Genomic DNA, 24,569 nt, shown 5'->3' with positions numbered 1-24,569 from the left:
GTGTGCATCATGCTTTTAAAACTAGCAGTTAGACAAAAGGGAGGTCACATTATGCTTAGAGGAGTATTGCAAATCTGAACATACTAGTTCAGGTTTGCCGGAGTTCAAGTGTTTTACGCGTCACTGCAGAACACAGCACCGAGAAGCCCATGAAGGCCACCGTGGGCGACATCTGCAATGCCAAGGCGGTGCAGGAAGCATTTGCAGGCGTCGACTGCGTTATTCACACTGCTGCCCTGGTGGACTGCACCATCTTCCCTGATGCAGAAGCCATGGAAGCTGTTAACGTCGAAGGTAAAATACTGCTCAAAAGTAAAATGGCGGCGCTTGTACATTTTTAATATTTTTGTTTACTACTGTCAGCGCCCAGCCTGCCATTGAGATGTTTGCTCAGTGCAAGACGCTCATTTATGTGTTCGAAGCTTCCGAAATGTTATCGGTGATTCCAATCTGATTGCTTGCATGGAACCAGTGGCCATGTACATTCTATAACGTGTGCTAGCACCAGCAATTACATGCTGCAACTTAGGAGAGTACCTGTAAAAAGAGTCCGAGTGTTTCGCACATGAATAAAATATCGACAGCTGCCAGTTGCACTTGCCACTGTCATTTTTCCCAAAATGTGACTTGTTATGACTGGACACTTTTCTTGCAGCAAAGAACTGCTTTGTTAACGTACATCTCAAGTTCTGCTCTGTGTCACTAAGGTGACGTGACTCTGGCAATCAGTAGATAACATTATTGGCTATTGCATTCCTTTCAGACGTTTTGCATTAGCTTCACAAGAACCACTGCTCGCATCTGCTCCACCAGAATTATGCTTAGATGGCCACAAGTTGAAACACTGCATGGAAATGGAAAAACAGAACACAAGCTTGATTTATGCGTCTTTCTTTAGCATGTTTCTGAAGCAGTGGTCACGGTGCAGTGTCACTAAAAGTTAGTGCATGCTGTTGATGCATGTTAATTGCACTTATGCTCAGACCTCAGACATGGCTTTGATAATGTGATTGAGGCTAGGAGTAACAACAGCTACAGCTAAGTTGTTTGACTTGTACACATATCTTTCGGAGTGTCACTGCAGCACACTGAGCTTATTTGCTGACTTTTAATCCTTTCGACAAAAGTAGAGAGATTCAAGTGGTTGCAGTAGTGTTCCTGTTCAGATTCCTTGATCAACCCACTCGCACTCTTCTGCAGTGGTTGCCGTGGCATTCAGTTATTTACTGTTGCAGTGCAATCTAATGGTGCTATGCTATGGTTACTTTTGCACTGACAATCATGAGATTTAGCCAGCAACAATAAAGTTAGCATATAGTTATTGGGCTTTTATGGTAGAGGTAAATTTGTGACGTGTGGTAACATTAATATCGGGGCAGTCTATGACTGTACATGCAAACATAGCTCTGTTAATTTTGTTTCTTTCACGCAACAGCATAGACCGTAAAGCTGTGCACGAAATTGCAGAATATCATTTAGCTTTTTATCAAATCATGCGGTTTGTTAACATTCAATGCTGACTCTACATGCGTGCATTATGACTGCTATGGATGTGACCTTAATACTGTTGGCTGAGATTTCAGAAGTCTTTCTTGATGCCGTCTGCTGTAGGAACGCGGACAGTCATTGACGCCTGCATTCGGCAAAACGTACCCTACCTGGTGTTCACGAGCACGGTGGATGTGGTTGTGAGCAGCAACCACATCTTCTTTGGAGCGGAGAACACCACCTTCACGCCGAAGCACTTCCTGATGGGTCCGTATGCCGAGACCAAGCACCGTGCCGAGCAGCTGGTGCTCCAGGCCAACCAGCGTGTGCTGGCCGATGGTAAGTACGGCGCTGCTGCCTTCTCTCTTTCAGTTTGAAAGATCATTTTTTACTTTTCCTCAGTGTTAGAACACAATAATATTTTGCAAACCACGCAAGTATGTGCTTCTATTATGTGCACATAGCTACCGTATCTACTTGTGTAAGGCCATCATCTCATTTTGGAGCGTGAAAATTTGAAAAAAATCGGCGCTAAATATTACGGTAAACACATGCATGTGTGCATGACCTCTTAGACTGTAGTGGCATGCTGTATCAGTCCCGGAGACTGCACACATGCTACCAGTGGTACATGCTGGTATGGTTAACCAGAAGAAGAGGAATCATTCAAGGCTGCTCGGTTTTGGTCACATACCACTATTAGCCCTGAGAAGTTGAGGTGCCGCCACCTGGTGGGAGGCCTGGGTGATGTCACAGCACAGACTCTTCAATGCCTGCCGCGGTGCGCCTACTAAACACTCGCTACCTTCAAGCTCTGTTCCGCTCTTTGCAGTCGCTTGGTTTGCTTGTCTCAAGCTGCAGATGAATGACGAAAACAGAATAAGGAATGTTCCTTGTAAAAACAATAAAAAAGTTTGCTTTTGCTTCTGTACCATCCTCAACAGTGCACACGCTCGGTCATAGCCTAATATGAAAGGGATCAACAGGTCTGTGTCACGCAGCTAACCCCAATGATGGATTACATTCTTGGCGACGGCAGCTGCATTATGACGGGTGTGAAATGCAAGAACACGCTTCTGCTTAGGTACGGCAAACTTATTGCTGCATAATCACATCATGACCTTGAGATGCCAAGACACCACATTTACATTATCATATTGAGTTGTTCATGGGCTATTATATTAAGAGATATGGGAGTTTCTCCTCCAAGGTTGTTCGTATAGAACACATCTACATACCTGCGAACAGCGGTTTTACTGGTGTGCCAAGCCTCGCGTGCAGTGTCGAGTTTCACAAAATATCTCAAATGCGATGGCCTCTACCACCACAGCTGTTGTCTTTTTCTCGTGTGCTTGCTCACTCACCACATTATTTAGTTTCATGTTTTTCTCACAGTAATTTAGGTGCTTCATTTCACCAAGATTATTGAGGTTGAGTGCTGTTGAGGTATCTGCGGAAATTCTTGATGGTTGCTGTCACATCCTGTCTCCATGCAGCATCGTAGCAGCATTGCTGATGCGCTCGTAAGTACCAGTTAAGATAGCCACCCCTTAAATTAATTTTTCGTGCAGTTTATTACATGTAAGTGGGCATGACGTGTGAGACCAGTAGTCACCTCATCAAGGTGATGGATATTTATTTATTACTTGGGCCGTGTCACTGAGTGCACCTTCGAAAAAATTTATTTCAACCCTCCAGCGCTTCTTTTAGAATCGCTTATATCAGTGCTGCTTCCACATTATGCTATCACTGTGAGACAGCGGCAGATCAGACCATTATTTCACACAAATCAGTGTATACGACTACATAATCCCTGACGATCGTTGTTGTACATATGACCCGAGTAAACAGGCATATCTCAGCATTGCCGAAATCATTCTGTACTACTTTATTTTCCAAACATGTTTAGTGAGTGCTTTTCACAGACAGTTTCATGTAAGGTCTTTTGTAAAAGAAACTGGAATTCTGTAAAATAATTTAGATTACAGTTAAACCTGCTTATAACAAACCTCCATATTACATTATACAAAAAAGTTATATTCTCCGCCATTACCCCATAAAAGCACATGTATTTGTGGCCTCTATGTAACAGCGGGAGACGTCTTTGAACGGTGAACTGGGAATGTTGCCTCGTTTTTTTTTTTTTTTTTTTTTTTTGTCCCAAACACGCAAATTTCGCGGTTGCCCCACTCCCGACACAGCGCGAAGCGGCCGGCACGGTGCACTTATAACCTCGGCGAGAGGCGCGCCTGTGCCCCAAGAGCCGACGTTGCTGCCGTGGGCGTATGTGCAGATGTGTCCTTCCCCTCCCACCTCCTCCAAACCAAAAACAAAAAAACAACTTATTTTTGCGTTGGCAGTGCCATGCTTTTATTAGGTGTGACGTGGGGCCACGCTGCATATGGAAAGTGCTGTACCAAATAGTTTCCCATGGCATCAGTGTCCTTCGCTCTTCATTTTCGATGCCGTGCATGCATTCATGGTTTCACTGCATGCGCAGGGTGTGGCCCCAGACGACGTCTAGCTTTGCTTTCTTTTTTCTTTTTGAATGCGAACGGCCGGGTCGTCACTACCTAGGGGATGTCAGATTAGCCGCTGATGGAAGCTCTCCTCGACCATGGTGAAAACAACAAATCTCCTGAGGCTGACGCATCATGTGCTACCGTCCTGACCCGCACCGCGAGTTCGCGGTATCATAGCCTTCACGATTAGCTCTAGCAATGACACGATAGCGCATTGAATGCAATTAAATCAATGCGGTAGAAAAAAAATGCAATGTTATACGCAGTAAGGCTGGCAGCTAACTCTTTTGGATTCGATATCACAAAGCTCCTACAAAACGCTAATGTGAGCAAATAATGCCGCTTCAGGGAGAAGTGTTCTTTTCACACAGTCTCTTGACGTTGAAAGCACACCATGGCTTGCTGAGATAGCACACGTGCCGGCGATCGTGCCCATTAAATCGAAGTTCACTGTTGCCACTCAAGGAACACCCCCCTCTTTGCGTTTTTTTCTGCTTGTTCACAACGGGTGGTATCCTTTCTGTTTGAACATTTGACTGCACTTCTAACACGTGGGGGCATATTATTGTATGTGCCCTCCAGGTGATATAAATAGGCCGGCTCATTTTTTAGGGGCGAAGCTCCTTAAAGCGGCACCCGTTCGTCCCTCGTAGTAGTAGTAGTAGTCGTAGCGTGTAAACAGTCTTAGATTTTGACCTCGAAGGTGGTGCCAGTGGGAGATTTCTTCTGTGCGTTGTTGAACAATAAAAAATTCGCAGCGTGCGCGTTAACTAAAAGCCGAATTCTCCTGTCTCTCATTCGCCCTTAGCAGCCATTGAGCACTACCTGACAAGAAACGGTTGCTACGTTATACTTGCTGGGCGTAACCTCCTTGGTTTTAGAAAGGTTTAGCGAGCGTTGGGCCGCAGTGCCATGAATACAGTGAACCAGTATATACCATGAACTCGAGGTGGTTAAAGGTGGGAAGTAGACACAAGGCGCAAGCCGTAAGAAAGTGTGTGTGTGCCTCCTCTTTTTCAGTCCTTGGAATGTCTGCTGGATGACAGTGCCTCTATATATATAGAATATATAATGAAAAGATGTGAGATGGTAGTACTTGGAGTGTTGAATAGGTGGACGAACGGACACACAGACAGATGCATAGGCGGACGCACGGATGGACGCATGGACGGACGCAGGAGCGGATGCATGGACGGACGCACAGATGAACGTGCGGACACACGAACAGACGCATGGGCGGGCGGATGGACGCATGGGCGGCCACACAGACGCATGGATGAACGGAAGCAAGAATGAATGGACGGACGGATGCTTCGCCCCACTCTCCATCATTCACTTCGTGGATATGCTGCCATTTTTATCTTTGCTTCAGCAGCGCTCACATGCTTTTACCTGCTCGTAAAAGTTACGGTCCGCAAGGGCATGCTACTAGATTGGACTTATTACACAACATGGCGGCGACAGCAAAAGCCTGTCGAAGGCGTCTATATAATTGGTATTGCAATAATAAAAAAGTTTTTACCGCTAAATAAGTGTATGGGTAGCTGTACCTTCAGTTTCCTTTTTTTAATATTTTGTGCGTTTATTTTTCAAATTTTCTTACCGGACTTGTTTATAACGAGATCCTAAAACAAATTTTCCAAAAATATGTCAATTTTTTATATCCTGGTTTAACTGTATTTTCAGACAGAGGTGTAACTCGCATTATAAACCGCAACGTACCTATTTAGTTAACTGAAAACGTCTGAATTTCACTTGGGATACTTTGGCATGCATATGTTTTAATTCCAGAGTCTATGCCTAGTTGCGATAATATTAGCACCACTTAGCATACACTATGAACACTCATTTACTGGCGTACGCAATGAAAACAATGTGCGTCTTCCTGTCCTACATTACCATTTTCACAGCACCTCTTACGTTCAAACGATTATAGCTAAAGCTAAATTATAAAAACATTTTACAGCTGGCATAACTTTCGCTAGTTGTGAAACATTCTACCTTCAATGATTTGTATCACGAAATTGAGAAGTAATCAACACTGCATTGCTGAAGAGCGGGTACACGGCGGGCGCAGATGAAGGCAACAAGCGGCGGTGGAGCAGGCGAGTCCTCGCCGTGACGTCACATTGCAGCGACGCCAGTGTTCGTTTTTGAGAGTAATAAGAAGTCGGCAGTTAGTGAACCACAGGTGCTGTTAGCTTCGGTATTTAGCTGGTGAAGTTACGTTAACTCATTAATTATGAGCTAGTATAGTTACGGGATGGGTTATGTTAGCTGTAGTAATTATTGAATAAAGGCACAAGAGGAAAAAAATAAATGAACTTTCGGCAGGTCGGAACTTGGAACCTTTGCATTATGTGTGTAGTGGGCTACCAGTTGTGCTGCGCTGGTTGGCGAGTATAACAACCAGTGATTATCTTGCCAGCAACCACGTAAGTCTAACCAGCCCACAATGATCTGCATTGTTGTTGCGATTGATGAGGTGCATTTGTTCTGAGCAGCAGCAGTAGGATGACACGTCTTGCCTTCGCTTTGTGATGCACAGGTCACACAAAGTTCAGCACGCTGGTACTCCGGCCAACTGCAATGTACGGGGAGGAGGACCAGCATTTTGTGGTGCAGTTCTTGCGCGTTGCCAAGTCCTCCAAGAACACGCTGACCAAGATACGCAGCGTCGACGAGCGCTTCCAGGTATGCGAGCGTAGTGATGCTTTGTTGTCATAGTATTAAACTTGGAGGATGGTTTGCATGACGTGCAAGAGAGGGCTGAGTGGAGGGTGACATTCCTTGCTGTACACAATGTTATAATATCAAGGGAGCATTAGATTAACTTTGAGTGTAATGTTTTATTTGCCAAAACTATGATGTCACTGTTCAGGCATGTCGTAGTGAACTCCAGACTAATTTTGACCACCTAGAGTTCTTGAATGCACCACCTTAGTCTCAGTAGGCGAGAGTCCTTGCACACTGACAGCACTGTGCCTTGTCTCAGTGCACATTAAAAAACAGCGAGTAGTCGGAAGTTACCGAAAGTCATCCACTACAGCGTCTCTCATAGCCCAAGTTTGTTTGGTACGTTAAAGGGACACTAAAGCGAAATAACAATTTAGGTCTGAGCGAAAGCTCAATGTATGACAACATCTAAAACGACAATATTATCAACAACAGTGCCCTACTTATCGAGAAATTAAAGTAAATGCACAGGAACACAAGCGCCACAGTAGGACATTTTCAAAATGATCCCGATGACATCAGAAGGACCGCCTACAATTAATCACTAGTAATTGATCTAACTGCAGTAAATAAAGAACCTTCCATACATGAAGAGATGCAATAAAATGCTGCTTGTTCATTTCTGTCTGATTCATAAAACAAGAACCGCCGGACGTTACTATGGGGAATAGTGCGAATGGTTCAAAAATTCAATTTTTGCGTGATTTCACAGGATAGTTGGTGCCATCTTGTGGGGTGGGGCGTAGTAGAAACAAAAACGTCTGCAATCTTGAAGCCAATGGCGGGAAATTGATCAATAGCCGGTGTTGCTGCTGGTGGCTCCCGCTGCTTTCGTTCTGCTGCTACAAGCACAGTAAAGCCGGGCTAGGTTGTGCATGGCAAAAGTGACGTGAATCGGTCCGGACAGTCTGCTTCTTGGGCAGGTAATTTGAAGTGCGCTAACCCGATGCGGACCACTAAAACGGGATTTTATTTCAAAATAGACCCTTCTTGGGAACAAAAGTAACACTACAAGGTTTCTAGACCGCTATTTCAACAATCAATGTCATCTTATTAGCTGCTTTTAGTGTCCCTTTAAACACTGTCAAGGTTAACGCAACGTCAGACAACTTTGATATGTACTGATGAGCTACTTTGTAAATCGTGGCTTTTTATGAAGCATCGCACAAAAGGACACAAACCATACACACTAAATATGCAAACACTGACGTTGCGCATGCATAATTTTATGTGCTCGTCGTATTTGTTCTTTTGTGCACTGCTTCTTTAAACTATATGCTAGCTCATTTTGTTGTCACTGCAATGACAGGTGACCTATGTGGGAAATGCTGCCCTGGCACATCTGCGAGCAATGGAAAAGCTGGCTGTGGACGAGTCGGTGGCGGGTGAGGTGTTCTACGTGACGGATGACACGCCCCTCGAGGACATGTACGAGTTCCTGCGACCGTTCGTCGAGTGCCAGGGCTGCCGCCTGTCGGACTACACGGTACCCTACCTGCTGGCCATCTTGGTGCTCATGCTGCTGGCACTGGTGCTGCGCCTGGTGCGGCCTCTGTACCGGCCAAAGTCCTACATTCCTCCGCCCTCGGCCGTCACCTACATATGCACCTCGCTCTTCTTCAACCGCACCAAGGCCACTCTGCGGCTGAACTACTACCCCAACGTGACGCCCGACGAGGCCGTCCAGCGGTCCGTCTCCTACTACAAGTCGCTCCAGTTTCCGGGATGATGTCTCGTCGCTGTCAAGGGGCTGACCACGCCACTTCACACTCTAGCAGTCCCCGCCAAGCTTGTAGCAGTGCTAACTGGTCGTTCCCAAAAGTTCCTGGAGGCGGCTTCGGGGCTCTGTTAATGTGGTAAGAGTGGCGGGCAACCACTGTTTTGTGGGGTAGTGTATTTACGAGCTCGTTCCATTCTTGTTCACGTCAGAGCAGATTGTTTCAGTGTGCGCTGACTGGTTGGCAGCGCACACAGCACCCTTTCTACGCTCCTGGAATATGCCAGGGCAAAACCACGTCAGAAAAGTAAATTTGTGGTTACTTTCTTTAGCAAAACTTGGTAGAAGCTACCCTAGCCATGATACTTGGTTGTGTTGATTCATTCAGGTAGTACAAAACTTCCCTCCACCTCTCCCTAGAGATGCTGCATGCCTCATAAAGTTTCAATCCAAGAACAAGTTCAACACTTGGTTCTCGAACAGCATCAAGACATCCTGGTTTAACACTTGCACGCTGCTTCATGCCAGCCATTTCTGCAAACCTGTAGCTGTGCAATCGTTTTATATACTCGAGTCAAAGTATCATGCCTGTGGTGGCTACATTCATGTGGTGTTTCACATCTATAACTAGCTACTAATCATACTAAGTAATGCGAGCTTGCATGATGATAGTTTATTATCATACCTTGACAGTGCCTGCTTTGTAGCGCTGGTCTCAGCTCCTTCGTTAGTTCGAGTTGTCTGAAAGGTGTGATGCTAGGCTATTTTTCTTGCACCAGACTGCTCATGGGAGCGAGCCACGTGTTCTAACTGCCCTATTACAAAGTAGGATGTCAGCCAACAGCCTTGGTTAAATGTCTGTTACAGTATATTGCCAATTATAAGTCGATCCCCCAACGTGCAACTCTTTCTAGGCAAAAAAAAAACAAGTTGACTCCAAACACAGCCTCATGCTGCGGCCACAACACACCAGTAAGTCTTTCAAAAACATCGCTTACGACTTGTCGTCGCTTGCAAGAAGGATGCAGCAGTCACAGTCATTGCCATTGTGTGAGCCATTGCTGCTGTTTGCTGTCAGCAGGAGTGCTGCTGATACAGAGATGCCGCACATAAAAAACGCTGCCCGGAGTATGTCGGTTGGGAGTCTATACCAGGCATCATTAAACCATTACGCCACTTCACTCAAAGAGCTCGGTTTTAAACTCGGCTAGAGGGATGCGCATATTTATCACAACAGTACGTGCTTTTACTTCAATAAAATCGTAGAAAACACTCAGGCTTTTGCTTCTCTGGTCGTGAACCCAGTCTCGAACCACCTCCTCAGTGGTGTTGTATCGTCCAGACTTCGGTTCGCATAAGGAACGGTGTGTCGCAGCGTATGTGGAGATCTTGGTCTTTTGCTTTGTCCATTCCCTCACGTACTTTTCCGGTGCATCGAACCTCGGCCCTGCTTCAACATTGCTTGCCGACTGTGCGTAGATCATCACTTGCCACTTGAAAGCAGCGCTGTACTGTTGCCAGTGTAGCAGTGGCATCTTGGCATCTGTTGAGCTGCTTTGCAGATTGTGTACACCACTGTTCGCAAGCAAGGTGAAGTGCACAAATGGCGAACAGGCGTGAATGCAAAAAAAGATCATTTGAGGAAACTCTATCAGCAAAAAGACGTGAAGGCGCTTTTGGGCGCATGCGTGGGGAACAGGCGACTGGTCATGTGGTTTAGTTCTCTGCAAAGTGTTGCTAGCCCACACGGTGCTGCCAGCTTTTCCCTGGGACACCCATGGTGCTTAGTGGGAAATCTGAATTGAATTTTTTAATTGACTTGTCAGCAAGTGCTGTTAAAGCACACTGTCCACTAAAGTGAGAAATGCATGTCGTGTCTTTCGCGAACGATAGACCTCATGTTTTTTGCAAGCAAGAGATGCATGTTGAGGTTCTCATGACAGAGAAACGCATGTCACATTGTTAGCGAGCAATAAAGGCATGTCGCCTTTTTTCGCGAGCCAACTGCACCGCTTGCGCCAATAACCACAAGCGGCGAGCGCCAGTGTTGTTGCCAATCTCGCGCGACAGATGCGTTTATGCGGTGGCATCATCATTGAAACCGAGATGCAGTCGGCGACGCATCATGAAAAAAATGCTGTATTTCCGACACGTCGTTGTTGACACCTCCCACCATAGCTCTACCGTAGTTTCACAATCTTCACGGCAGATCGTAAAAATGTCTGGCTTTAGAAGTGGCGCACGCGAGCTCTCGAAGCAGTTGTCGCAGCTCCATTGCCTCTGCAGCTGGTGCTATGACGTGTTTAATAGCAGTGAATCTGAGGACGACAAACTTTCATCAGACCCCTCAGAAAAGTCGACTTTATGATTCCTAGTCGACTTTACAATTTCGCGTATAGGTCGACTCTGATTATAGGTTGACCCCCGAACTGAAAAAAAGGTCTACTTATGATTGGCAATATGCAGTAAGGCGAGAACTGCCATCAGCGCCACGTCACCTCAAATACATGCTGAAGAGCACACATGACCGTGATCTCAGCCACTCTGGCTGTGAAAAAGCGAGGCCAACAGTTTATCAAGAAATCTTCTACAAATATTGCTGCACATAACCAGTGTTCTTCTCTCAGTCAGAACGTTGTTGTACTTGTTGAGGATGCTTGTCAATGGCTGGATGACTTGAAAGCTGTCATGTTGCTCAACTGTGAGATATCCAACTCTTGTCTGCCAGCAACTTGCTCGCTCTTATTTTTCTCTGTATTTCCAGAAAATACCCCTGGCTACCCCTGTTGAATGCCCTCAATGAGAGCATCCGCTGCTCAATTTGTATTTTCTCGAGGCATTAAGTAGTTTAGGTGTTTGTGTAACATGCCAAGAACATCTTGGTTGCTCATGTCTATCATTTTTTAACATTGGTCATCATGCTTTAAGTACAGCTTTGGTGGGAAGTGTGCACTGACATTGCTGTGTTTTTCATGGTTGTGTATATCTGGTATAATGAATGGTCAAATTTTGTCACTGTTAGTACACGTGTGTTTAATTCGTAGCTATGCTGCGGAAGCCATGCCTGACTGACACCGACCACAATTTTGCTTTGCAATAACGAAGTCACATCTGGCACAGAAGTACCTTCATTAAGGGGACATGTGGCGATGAAAACTACTATGTTTATTTATTGAAATAAAGTGATCATGAAGATGTCATTTGTTGTGATTATATCATAACTGAAATCAGTCTTGAGCTATCTAACTTGAGTTACGACACTTTATGGACTCTTATTGTCATCCCATCTATACAAAAACTTAATATTTTGACCAAATTTACCATTCCGCTTGCTACATCCCCCCTAAGTATCAGTGCACCCACCCACTGATTTCGATAAGGCTTAATCACGCATAGCAAAACTGCAGCAACAAGCATTGCACTTTTGACAGGACAGTGACGGATCTACAAGTTTCCATGGCCAACGAGTTGTTTGCTATGCACTTAAACAACTTTTATAAACTTATACCAATGTTCCACTTACACTTTTCATTATGGGCAGGGCCAACCTCGATTAGGCTCAATTCGAATCAGGTGCCACTTTAATTTGTGATAAAGCCCCGTTGAGCTCAAGGGGATTGTGATGCGCACATTGTGATTAGGCATTTGGTTGGTGTCTAAATCAAATTCAGTGAGGATTACTTTCGGCAGTGTAGGGGCAATGATCGTTGATCTCAATCCAGAAATCTGACTTGGATCTGCTGTGGTCATGATCAAGTGCGCTTGCATGACACAGGTGTTAAATTACCAACACGTTTCGCATACTGTTAATATTCCATTGCGTTCTTCGAATCGTATGGAATAGGCACATTGAGTTGGCCGGGTAAATGCCTGTCAAGGCAGAGCAAGTAACTAAACATACAAGCACATTTGAAATGTGTCATTTTAAACTGTTCTAGCTGAGTATTATATTTTTGCTGCCAGCGTATGCACACAAGATGCGAGGTAACTTTTCGCTGCCACAGTTGACGCACGATGTGAGCACAGAGCCGCTTGCTTTGCTGTAGCCAGCATCGTCTCTGATCTAACATTTTTGGTTTGAATGCAGCAGCAGAATGTTGACTGAATGAAAGTATAACCTGCGAAATCTTTTTACTTGCTTCTTTTTTGTCTAGAAGTTCTTAACCTCAATGTTTGTTGTATTGAGGTCTGGCTTGATTTTCTGAAGATTGTAGAAACACTGTCGTGGTTCTCGTAGATTATCTTGTTGCATTGGTGCTGGGATTTTTAATGTTGGCTTCACCTGGCAGTTACATCTGACTGAGTCACACCCTCGTGCAGTGAATGGTCGTCTTCTATCCTTCAGTGTAGTCTATGTTCGTGGAGTGACCATTCATTGTGGTGCTATTTTAATGTTTTTGTTGATTGCATATATGCATTTGTACATGTACACAAGTTTAAGGTGGAAGGTACATGACATAGGGGCAGGGTCTGTACAAATCTCTTTTTATTATTCTTTATCAACTCAAGAAGAGGCTGGACCTCCCTGGGTATGCTGTCCCCACATAGTAGACCACAGCATCATACTATTTTAACTGTAGGCAGGTTGTGCCATCTTATTCTGCACGTTCGTCAATCATCCTAATATTTCGTGCGGCCATCATGTTGCAACCTACGCTGTCTCAAACTACCATACAAACTATGTCCGGTGTCTCCGCGAATAACGTCGTACTTTCTCGCGTATAGCCTGCCTCTGCATACAATCCACACCCTCCAACAGTGAACTGTGGGATCCCACATATACCCCTCTTTGAATTACTGCCGTGAAGCCAACTTATTAACCTAACTTTTTGTATGACCTGTATGCCAACTCTATCTCCGAACTATCCATATATTTCATGCAGGTTATTCATGATAATAAATATATATGTGCAGATTGGTTGAATGTGTGCTCAGGGTAAAAGTTAAGGCTGTGCATTAGCCGGTACCAACTTTGTGCAAACATTTATTTATGCTTACATGCAAGTTCGCTCATGTGGGACCAATGGATTTCTGAAAATCCAGTTAGTGAAAAATGTGGTCAAAGCAGACTTTAGTATAGATTTGTTAACTGTGATTAAGAAAGTACATTGTTTTTTTTATGTTCTTCATTCCATACTATACAAATTGGTTTATATGGATTTTTTTTTTCTATTGTAGATAGCATTTTGCACAAGAAAACATACAAGCAAGAAAAGAGCACAGACAGTTGCAGTCTGTGCTCTCTTCTTTTTTGTCTGTTTTTATTACTTTTTCTGCAAAATACCATCCACAATCGAATACAAACTCGCCCAACGCTCATTTTTTTTTACATTATTTCCCTTGGTGACCTGTGCTTTTAGACAGACGAGTGTACAACTTTGTGCCGGTGTCTCTGGATACAAGAGCCAATTTTTTTCTGAACAAGCGCGTATACTGAATGGTGGAATGCAGTATTTTTGAATAAAAGTTATTTTTCTGAATCACTGTGCCCATGTGTGTCTCAACTTGCTTTGGTAAATGGCTCAATGTTTCACTGTGCACACCATTGCAGTAATTTGTGGCCAAATTTCAGTCATTGTTTGGATGCCAAGCGTGTTGGTACGTTCATTTAACTCAATGAGCTCATATTGAAAGAATTGTATGGGATGTGCGTCACAAAGCACGTAGCCAACTCCCGTTGCACCATCATGTGAAATCGTATGTAAACAGGAAACACTGACAAAAATGCCTATTACTCATAGTTGCATGGAAGAAGAGCATCTAATAATTCAGTTGGTAGGAGTGTCAACAGTCCAAAGCATGTGCGCTTTGCAGACTGAATCAAGGCACTGTTATAAAGGCAGCTGAACCTGATATAGACGAAGAACGCATCTGAGTAGCTTCTGGGTAGGTTGCATTAGAATTTCTACAGATGTGCCACCTCCGCTGATATATGCAATAAACAGTGTGGTACATACTCAATAAAACATTAATTTGACCTACAGCAACTACACAGCACTTCCCTATGTTGCTTACAAACATGAAAATATTGTGTTTTGCCGGCAAAACCGTGGTGCCTTGCCCTTCTGAAAGGCATTTGTGCTTGCTGGTTCCTGCCTGCACCGCAAGTATGTACACTTTTTTCACTAATGTAAGTCTTACCCACATTAAGAACTGAATGTCAATCGGTTCAACCTAAAACATTGTGTTTGATTAAGTTGTGATGTCCAAATCCCAAAAGAACTTTACCAGGATGCATTTTCAACTGAAACTTGGCTAATCATACCTATGTCTTTAAAGGTACACTAAAAAACGATTTGGTTTAGATTGACACACTGCACTCTGAGAACTGTAATGCCATAAGTATTGCTATCATAACTTTGCTATCTGTCGAGAAAATCAAGGTTGATGTTTTATTTTTAAATTTCATGCCAAAATTTCCACACATGATGTCAAAAATTTCAGAATCTATTTATCAAATTTTCGCAGCGTTGGATCGATAAAATTTTCCGAAACTTCATGTGCTATGTGTATGGCACCCGCAAATGACAATGTACTCCATTTTCATCGATTAGAAGCTATGTAGAACACAGTAGATGCTTTAAAAATGTACATCACGGTGTTTGGTGCGAGAATTTCAGGGTGGCACCTCCACCTGCATTTTCTCTTCGCGTGTTTTCTCGTTTACAAAGCATTGTCTTGTGGTAAGAGCGGTGTTTTCAGAATCTGGAAATTTTACTTTACTAATACGCAAAAAATGTTTTGCCCTTTAGTGTCCCTTTAAAAGAAAGGGAAAGAGTTAACTATCTGAAACATGCGACATGAAAATGAGTAAAAAGTGGTGATTGGAGCTTTTGCGATTGTCAGGTGGGAAGGAAAGTTGACACTTATGGTGCTTTTATAAGTGCGCAATACCTTGGGGCCCCGGCTCCTCGTCCACTCATAGATCTTGTGTGCCGAGGTCATGCTCATTGAAATGCTCTATATAGGCCTACAACGTAGCTAGAAATGCTCAAAACCAGGCTTAAATAAATGAACGAGATGTAAAGCATTGTAATTAAGAGTAATAACCAATAATTAATTGCAATAATAAACTTTAAATTGCTAAAAATGTTTCAGACACAAGCTTTTTACTCCAGCACTGTACGACAGGGGGTGCCACTGCCCCACAGAGCTCATGATTTCTCCTCCCAGCTGCACTTCGCTGGCACTCGGTCGCTACATCTGAAGAGGGAAACAACCTGATGGTACTCTCTGTAGACGACATTGTCTCAGTCAATATAACAAGCAGTAAGTCTGTAAAGCACATCAAAAAGTAGCGTACACATTGCACACTGAGTTTATGAATCTCCCCAAGAAGACTCTGCCTGTGCTGGGAAAACCTTACATGTTTATCTTAAACATTAACTTCATTGACGGTTTGTATATACAGGAGCCAAAACTCTAAAAATAGAAACCACTGCATGACTTCCTCAAGTTTCAATGTTTTTTTTTTAAGAGCGATACCCACTTCAGCTGAAACCAAGAAACACAGTTTCTTGCTACTGACTTTACGAGGCCTGCTACAACAATTTTTAAGCGATGAGCTTACACCACGACAATACTTTAAATCAATATTCAGGAGTAAAATTTTCATTTGGCTCTTATAGATACAGTAGAGTCTCAAAAATTCAAACAATGATAATTTATACTTTCGGTTTATTCAAACAAAATTCAATTTTTTGGTTGGCCCTCTATTCTTTCAATGTATTTAAAGGCCTCTTAATTTATACTCGACCATTCAGTTAATCCATACTTTTTGCAGTTCCATACCAAAAAATATCTGCTGCTTTCCTACTACTATTTAAAACTTTATGTGCTTATATAATCCTAACAGTCTAAAAATGAAAAGTAAATGTCTCAGGCCTTAAAAAAAAAAAGGCTTTGCTAGTAAACAAATTTATGGAACAAAGCGTGCGCATGGTAAACCGTGATGCTTCTCAACTGGTATAGAGCTAGAGCTTTGTGCTGAAGGCATATAGTACCTATAGCAATGAAGCAGTTGGCAATTAATTTACGGTTTCTTTAGAAGGTCTGATCAGCACTAAACGACCAATAAACTTGTAGACCTTGCATCTCTGCTTTCTGTTCATTGTGTGCAGTTAGAGTTTAAAAATTCTTGAAAAAATTTTAACTGTGATAAAATCAATGTCTAATCATAATTTGTGGTGTAACCTCACCCAGAATTATGTCTGAGAACTTCTGATAGTTCAAACAAAATTTAGAGGTCCCTTCGAGTTTGAATTAACGAAAGTTGACTGTAGAAACATTCCTTTTGGGCTTGAAGTAGTTTGTGAATGAGGTCGAAATCAGATCAAACAAACGATATGGGAATATTTGCAGCAAAGTTAACACTACGTATCTACGAGCCTTTGTTGATGCTGTCCTTTCCTGCATGGCTGTAATGGCAGTGACTTGTAGAGTGAGTGGTCCTTCCAGGCAAATGGCGCACAATTTTATTGTTATTGGCATCTACTGAAGGCCTTCAAAAGCTGCTTCAGCACTTCTTCTTAGCTTATTGTATGCCGCACCACTTTGGTTCACTTCTTGTTCTTCGAGGAATAGATCGGTGCCAAATATCCTCCGTCCAATTGATTTCTATTGAAAATATACTGTCTTCGAGCTGCATTTGGCAAAACTCTAAAAAAAAAACACTGAAATGCAGAAAGAAGTAGGAAACCAGGCTCCGTACTCTTCACATTCAAGCTTTGCCCTACAACACCTATAACTACAGAGAAAAACAAGGAAAATAAGTGTCCTAGAAAAACTAATTGCAGAACAAAACAGGACAGAAAATCTTTATTGATACAGAGAGTATTATGATAGGAGAGCCTTAGTCGAGTACCCCACTGGCTTAGGCTGCCCATTCAACCTGAGATGCCTTCCTGAAATAAAACACTGCCGCCATAATGACCAATCATCTAGTGATGCGGAACGAAAGCACGGTAGGACACAAATGAAATAGGTTGGATGGGGCCATGTTGGTTGTTTTGGTCACAATTCTTAACACAGTTATGATTCAATGAATCTCCATGGCTCAGTTTGAATCAGACAGATGGGGGATTTGGCTCATTTTTCATTCCAAGCCTAGTTTTGGAGTTCACACTATAATCAGAAATGCCATATTTTATTGCTAATTACGACTGTTAAATATACTTATGTACACATTACATTCCCTCCCTTTTCAGTAACCCTGTCTCAGTTTTTCGTCTAACCTAAATGGTCCACATTAACTCTGCATTCAATACTGTATAGAATAGCTTATTTAAACAAAGTTAAAAAATAAATGCATGTTAAACATTAATTGTGTTTATCCGTGGGGCACATACACTTTGGCAAAGCTATATGTGCAATGCCAAGAAAGCAACATTACTTTGTTGTACATAACTTAGAGGTGTTTAGAAAAGCTAAACTTTTTTTATTACAGACAGTTCACATCAGTAATAATACAACAGGTCATTTTCCTGTTGTGTGTGTTTAGAATAAATTGTGAACACTAGAGCACAATACAGGCACTCTACTATAGGAGAGCCACTGGCTGTCCCGGTCAGCATGCTTCAAGGTGTGTTTAAATAAAGTGATTAACGATTTAGAGTACTTGGTACTCTACTATGGGAGACCTGAAAGCCGTCCCTTGGGCCTCACATTTGATGAGGCTGCATCGACAAGAATTACTCTCGGGCGGGCTGTTCGTGGTTGAGCCGACCCATTGTGTACGACAAATTTAGGTGCAGTTGTCAGATAGGAATTGACGTGCTGCCCGGAGGCAGTTTGTCCCAGAGTATCCCGTAACTCATCAACCCATAATCATCTGTACGTCTACCCGGCACTTCCTCCCTCCCAGGGTCTGGTGAGAGGGAAGATTCGTTGGGCTGGTTCACGCTGGAGACAAGCATGCCCCACTGGTAGACGCTCTCAGGCAGCCGTGCGCGGCTTCTTGCTTCGCGCGCGTGGGCCGTTTTTCGCCGTTCAAAAAATGGGTCCGAGACCCACTTTTGTGCCATTTGCCGGAGGGTGGTTTAGCCAATCAGCGACGGAGGAGAGACATGGCTGAGATGTGGCTATAAGAGGGGATAGAAGTCAAAAGTGGGCCCCGTAACTGTCTGCATCAGGGTGCGACACCCCAACAGTAGCTCACAGGGGATGGGGGTGAGGAGGGATTAAAAGGATAGAAGTAAAGGTGTAGAGAGAGAGAGAGAGATGCGCTGAGCCAGCGAGCGAGGACATATCGAGGAGATAGGAGAGATAAGAAAAGACGGAAACACGGTCACAGGAGTCCGAGGACGGGGCACCACGTGCGAGAGCTCTTGTCGGCGTCAGGAGATGGCGTAGGGCAAGTCCAGTAGGTCAGAGCTACGCTGTCGTCGGAGGTCGGCGTCAGGAGATGACGTAGGGCCAGCCCAGTCGGCCAGAGCTACGCTGACGTCGGAGATCGCGAGGGCACTACCGGTCGGCACGGAATCCAGCGATGATGATGATGAAAAACATTTATTTACAGATGTTATTTACAGGGAGGGTGGGAACGGTCCTTAAAGGGCCGCCCCGTACAAACACTAGGTGAGCTCCCTCTTACGGGAGCCCATTGGCGTTGGCCGCGGCCCGGGCACGCTCGACCAGGGCCCGTTGGGCCGTCAGGTCAGAGCAGCCGAGCAGGGCTGCCTCCCAGTCCTCCCGCGAAGGGTTGGGTAGTGGGGTAAGGTTTGGGGTTTTTTGGCATGCCCACACCATGTGGAAAATGTCAGAAGAATTTTCCTCACAATGCGGGCACTTCCCCGTGCAAGCGGGGTCAAAGTGTTTCATGATTGCCGGGCACAATAGAGTTTTAGTATAAAGGCGAAGGAGGATTCGCTCCTCCACCTTCGTGAGGCCCTTACAGGGTTTCGGATAGATGTTATGGCCGGATTGGTAAAATTGTGTGACCTTCTTAAAGGTGTAGGCGGGATTGGGTTCGAGTTCCGGATCGGTAGGGGACGAGGATGGTGCCCAGAGAGTGAGCGCGCGGGCGGCGGCATCGGCCGTCTCATTACCATCGAGGCCCGTGTGAGCCGGAGCCCATATAATCGTTCGGTGCGCGGGGGCACCTAGGTAGCTGCTGTTCTGCAAAATTTTGTAAGCACGGTACGGAATGTATCCCTGTTCAATATTGCGACAGGCACCCCTTGAGTCGGTGATGATGACCCTCGAGTCCTGATCTGCGGCGGCTAGTGTGATGGCGATCTCCTCCGCGTGCGTAATGTTATGTGCACGGTATGTGAGTCCGTTTACAACGGTGTTTTGGTGGACGACCGCAGCCGTGTACCAACCACCGTGGTGCGGGCCAGAGGCGTCCACGTAGAATACTCCGAATTTGTGGCCGTAGTGTCGAGCCAAGGCTTCCGCCCGCGCGAGGCGACGGCCACTGTAGTCGTCTCGGGTCATGTTAGCCGGAAGAGGGCGCACGTGCAAGGAGTATCGCCAAACTTCTGGAATCCGTACGCGCTCTTCCGTGTGTATTGAATGATTGATGTGTAGCCGGGCAAGGAGGCGGCGACCCGACGGTGTTTTAGAGAGTCTAGTATATTGGTTTGTCAAGTGCGCCTCTCTCAGCTCCTTGAAGGTGTTCACCATTCCCAAGCCCAAAAGGCGCTGGTTAGAGGTGCTGACAGGAAGGTCGAGGGCGCGCTTGTAGATTTTGCGGAGAATGACTTCGAGTGCATTCTCGTCGGATTTGCGTAGGTGGAGGTATGGAGCCGAGTACAGGACTCGGCTGGTTACGAATGCATGTGCCAGCCGCAAGGCATCTTTGCATCGTAACCCCCCGCGCTTGTTGGAAACCCGGCGGACCATCCGGCCCACCTGGTCCCCCACCTTACGCAATTTGGCCAATGTTGTGTCTGCTCTGCGATTTTTGTGTATAAAAAGCCCCAGTACTCTAATCTCATCGCGTTCGGGTATTGGTCCGCTGTGAAGGGAGAGGTCGATTTTTGTGGTGCACTTTGGTGAGGGGCGTATGTGCACGAATTCCGATTTGGACGGGGAGCACTGAAGGCCGCAGCGACGGGCATAGTCATCCACGATGTCTGCCGCTTGCTGCAGGCTTGCCTCCATGTCTCCTGTCGAGCCGTGTGACGCCCATATGGTGATGTCGTCGGCGTACAGCGCATGCTGTATGCCTTCGACTTTCGCCAGCTGAGCGGGCAGTCTCATCATTGCCACATTGAATAGGAGGGGCGAGAGGACCGCTCCCTGCGGAGTCCCTCTAGTGCCTAATCGGTAAGGGCCGTGTTCGATGTCTTGAATACGAATGTATGATTGTCGGTCAGTGAGGAATTGTTTAATATAGTTGAAAGTGTTTTGGCCGCAATCCACCTGTGAGAGATGTGTTAGAATAATTTCGTGGGTCACGTTATCAAAGGCCCCCTTCAGATCCAAAGCGAGCACAACTTTGTCATCCAGGGGATACTCGACTGGATCGAGGATCTCATGGTCGAGCTGAAGCAAGACATCTTGCGCGGACCGGTGTGGGCGGAACCCGAACATGGTGTCTGCAAATGCATTTTTGGTCTCCAGGAACGCGCACAACCTGTCGCGCACCATCGTCTCCATTAATTTTCCCACACAAGAAGTAAGGGAGATGGGGCGGAGGTTGTCCGTGTTAATGACTTTGCCCGCTTTGGGTATGAAGGTGACCAGGGCGGTCTTCCACTCAATTGGTAGGCTTGTTTTCCCGATCCAAATGGAATTGATGTAGGCAAGGAGCATGCTGTAGGCCGAGTCAGGAAGATTGGCAAGTAATTTCACGGTGATTTTATCCCTTCCCGGCGCCGTTCCTCGCCTCATTTTTGCTAGGGCTGCCTTCAGGTCGTGTAACTGGAACAGTTGATCCAGCTCCGCGTTCTCGGTACCTGCATACGAGTACGCCGGCCCTCGGGAGTCCTGCTGTGTGCATAGATATTGGTCTCGGAGTTTACATGCCAATTTGGCTGTGTCTCCATCGAAGCTGTGAAATGCTCGTTGCAGATGCTTTTGTGTCTCTGTTCGAGTTTGGGTCGGATCAATCAAGGCGCGGAAGAGGCGCCAGGTACTCCGGCTGGACATTTGTCGAGCGGCCGTGTTGCAACGGTCCACCCAGTTAGAGTCAGCGAGCGGGGCCGCATACTCTGCTGCTCGCTGGGTGAGCTCAGCGATGCGAATTTTGAGCTTTTGGTTGTGTTTTTGCCGGCGCCATCGGCGGATGAGGCTGCGCCAGGCCTCCCAGAGGTGAAGGAGATGGTTATCCACCGCCGGAGTCGCCTCGGAGAGTTTAATTTGTGTTTCTGTGGAGCGTAATGAGGAAACCAGTTGCTGGGACCAAGCATGGTATCCTTGTTCCTCAATGGGTGTCGAATTGGCGTATATTTGCCGAAACTTTGTGTAATCGGGTAATTTTGCCTCTCCGTAGGGTCTTGCCAAAGAATAGGTGCGAATGGTAGTGTTGAGTATGCAGTGGTCGCTGCCGAGGGTCTCTTCAGTGTTGACCCAATCCGCATACTGAATGTTTTTTGTGAGGGTAAGGTCCGGACATGTGTCCCGGGTCACGGAGTTACCCACGCGAGTTGGGTAGGCAGGGTCGGTGTGAAGAGTTAGGCCCAGCGTGGACATAAGTTCCGCTAATTTACGTCCACGTTTCTCTTCACGTGCATACCCCCAGAGTGTGCTGGGGGCATTAAAATCACCCACGATCACAAGAGGGTCCCTGCCTGCAGCCTTTAAGGCGCGGCTAAAAAGGTCTGCGAATGTAATGTTGCTTAGTTTCGGTAAGCAATAAATATTTAGCACGTGCAGTGGCGGGTCCTGTTTACGCAGCGGAAGGAGTGTCACCATCACGTACGAGAAAGCTGGCTTAAGGTCGAGATCAACTAGGTTGGCCGTATAATTTTTGTGCACGCAGATGCAAGATAAAGGGTCCTGCTGAAACGTAGTATAGTTTGTGAGTGTGGCAGCACTCCCTGGCTCCTGGAGGGCTACCACAGCAGGAAGGTTTTGAAATGCTGCGAGGAAAAGCCGGAGGTTGGCGTGCTTAGTGTGAGCCTTAAAGCCCCGACAATTCCACTGGGTGATTTGGATGGGAGTGGCCGTATTGGATCGTGGGGACTTCCGAATTCTAAGGTTGCCCGCCATGGTCAGTGGAGTTAACGAGCGATTGCGGTGGCGGTGCTCCCGAGCCAGCACTCGCGGGGAGGGGGGTGTCCTCAATTCCGGAGGCGGAGCAGCTGTCATCATCCTCTAATTCGATTTGTCGTCGAAGCGTTTTAAGGTACCGGCCAGACACGTCTTTAATTGGGCCGGCTCGTTGGTGAAACGCGCAATTTGTTGGGCTATCAGGGTAGGGATGGTTTCTGTCATTTTAGCAATGGCGGCATTTACAGCCGCTGAGATTTGGGTTTCGAGGACAGTTATACGGCTATCCATACGGACCTCAAGGGTGTTCACACGAGCCTCGAGTGCGGCAACTGCGTCTGCCGCCCCCGCCCCGGTCTCACTCTCCATTACCTCTACTGCGGGGGGAGGAGGAGGGGAGACTAGTTGGGTCTGTTTGGCCTCGGCTGCCGCTAGTCTTTTCTGTAACACTTCAATTTGTGCCTGAAATTTGGCAATAATATTTTGGTCGGCGTTAAGCGATGAAGAGGGGATGATAGGGGGGGATGAGGAGGCAGCTCTACCCGTACCACCCACCTGCTTTCCGTTTTTGACGGCGTTGGCCCATGGCCCGGCTTCGCCGCATGGTTGCGCCGTCGGCTGCTTTTCGGTTCCTCGAGTAGGGGAAGCGGGCTTGTCTGTCTTGGCGACTTCCCGGCGTGGTGGCTCACTGGGAGTCTGATCTTCGCGTCGTTTCTTGGACGCCCTTTTGGACTTTCCGCCCTGTTGTGCGGCCACCTTGGAATTACGGTACTTGGCCGTACATGCTCGAGAGTTTGTGGCGTGTGCTCCACCGCACACAGAACATACGGGTACACATTCATGAGGGGCCCGCACCCCCTCCTCCACAAGCGGAACCTGCTGTCCACACAGGCCACACGTATCCGGTCGTGGGTTGGGACAAGTGTCAATCCGATGGCCGACGACACCGCACTTGCCGCAGGCCGGGATCGTCCGGTAGTAGGGTTTGACGGGGATCAGCATTGTGTCGTAGTGGACAAAGCGTGGCTTCTCCTTGCCGGCGAAGGTTACACGCGCCTTGTTCGATGTGCCAAATTTACGCACCTCGACGATGGTGCCTGACCTCCAGCGTACGCTCTCTCGGAGCGTCTCCGTCGTATCTGTGTTGCGGACTACGATGACTCCGTGGCAGACATTGCTACCATCTTGTCGCAGGTACCCGTTGAGCAGAACCTGCCTGTGCTCGATGTTTACCGCGAAGTCCCCGATGATTTTGTCCGCCGTGTCAGGGTCCGGGGTGTAAATCACGATCAAATTTTGCTCTCTCGATGGAATAACTGTCAGCGTCTCAGCTCGCTTGGGCCCGAGGTATGCCTTAAACGCAGTCCCGTACCAGTTCTCTGAGAAAGCCTCATGCAATGAGATGCACTCTCGTGGCTTTACGACTATTACATAGTCGTCCGGACTCGGTTTCGGAAACGGGCGAGGCTTCCATTTGGTGAGAAACTTGCCCTTGCGTCCCACAGCGCGCGAAGCGGGAGGCTGCGTCTTGTCAGCTGGCGTGCCGGATGCCGAAGCAGCGGCGGACGCCGCCTTCTTGGTGTTGGCTTGCGAGCGGCGTTCCACCGCGTCGTTGAGAGCTTGGCTCCGAAACCTCGATGAAGAAGCAGAGTTTGGCGTTTCGGAAATCGTTTCCCACGTCATGGCATGCGGGTCGTATCCACGCTGCATGAGAGTAGCGTCCATGTTGCCTCGGAAAGCCGGTCCCACGCCGCCGGGCGTCGGCGTCGCCGTTTGGCTTAACGGCGTCGCCAACGCGGTCGGGTGATGATCGGCCGTAAAGTTGTCAAAAACCGGCCCACCTGGATGACACTGGTATCCACGTGTTGCCTGTGAGTTGCCGAAACGATTGATGCTGGTCTTGACGGGGTACTGTGAAGTTGCCCGTGGTTCCAGCCGAAAATTAGCGG

General features: G+C 46.4%; 3 protein-coding genes across 4 annotated transcripts in view; 1 reads left to right on the top strand and 2 right to left on the bottom strand.

Annotated features, from left to right (window-relative positions):
* Positions 1–13,943, top strand: part of LOC142804103 (3 beta-hydroxysteroid dehydrogenase type 7-like) — a 28,935-nt gene extending 14,992 nt beyond the window's left edge. For both annotated transcript variants that reach the window (XM_075890676.1, XM_075890678.1), the window contains exons 4-7: positions 130–294; positions 1,612–1,827; positions 6,559–6,704; positions 8,056–13,943. In XM_075890676.1, coding sequence (XP_075746791.1) covers positions 130–294; positions 1,612–1,827; positions 6,559–6,704; positions 8,056–8,475 — 947 coding nt within the window. In that variant the 3' untranslated portion in view covers positions 8,476–13,943. The remainder of the gene's footprint in view (positions 1–129; positions 295–1,611; positions 1,828–6,558; positions 6,705–8,055) is intronic.
* A 3,935-nt stretch (positions 13,944–17,878) lies between these two features.
* Positions 17,879–22,724, bottom strand: LOC142804100 (uncharacterized). The gene has a single exon (XM_075890673.1). It carries the CDS (start codon positions 22,720–22,722, stop codon positions 19,051–19,053), a length of 3,672 nt encoding a protein of 1,223 aa, XP_075746788.1. The 5' UTR covers positions 22,723–22,724; the 3' UTR covers positions 17,879–19,050.
* Positions 22,724–24,518, bottom strand: LOC142804101 (uncharacterized). The gene has a single exon (XM_075890674.1). It carries the CDS (start codon positions 24,343–24,345, stop codon positions 22,726–22,728), a length of 1,620 nt encoding a protein of 539 aa, XP_075746789.1. The 5' UTR covers positions 24,346–24,518; the 3' UTR covers positions 22,724–22,725.
* Between the last annotated feature and the right edge of the window lie 51 nt (positions 24,519–24,569).

The sequence above is a fragment of the Rhipicephalus microplus genome, chromosome 3, assembly GCF_043290135.1.
Source record: "Rhipicephalus microplus isolate Deutch F79 chromosome 3, USDA_Rmic, whole genome shotgun sequence".
Classification (NCBI taxonomy): domain Eukaryota; kingdom Metazoa; phylum Arthropoda; class Arachnida; order Ixodida; family Ixodidae; genus Rhipicephalus; species Rhipicephalus microplus.
This window is presented reverse-complemented; position numbering and strand designations above follow the sequence as displayed.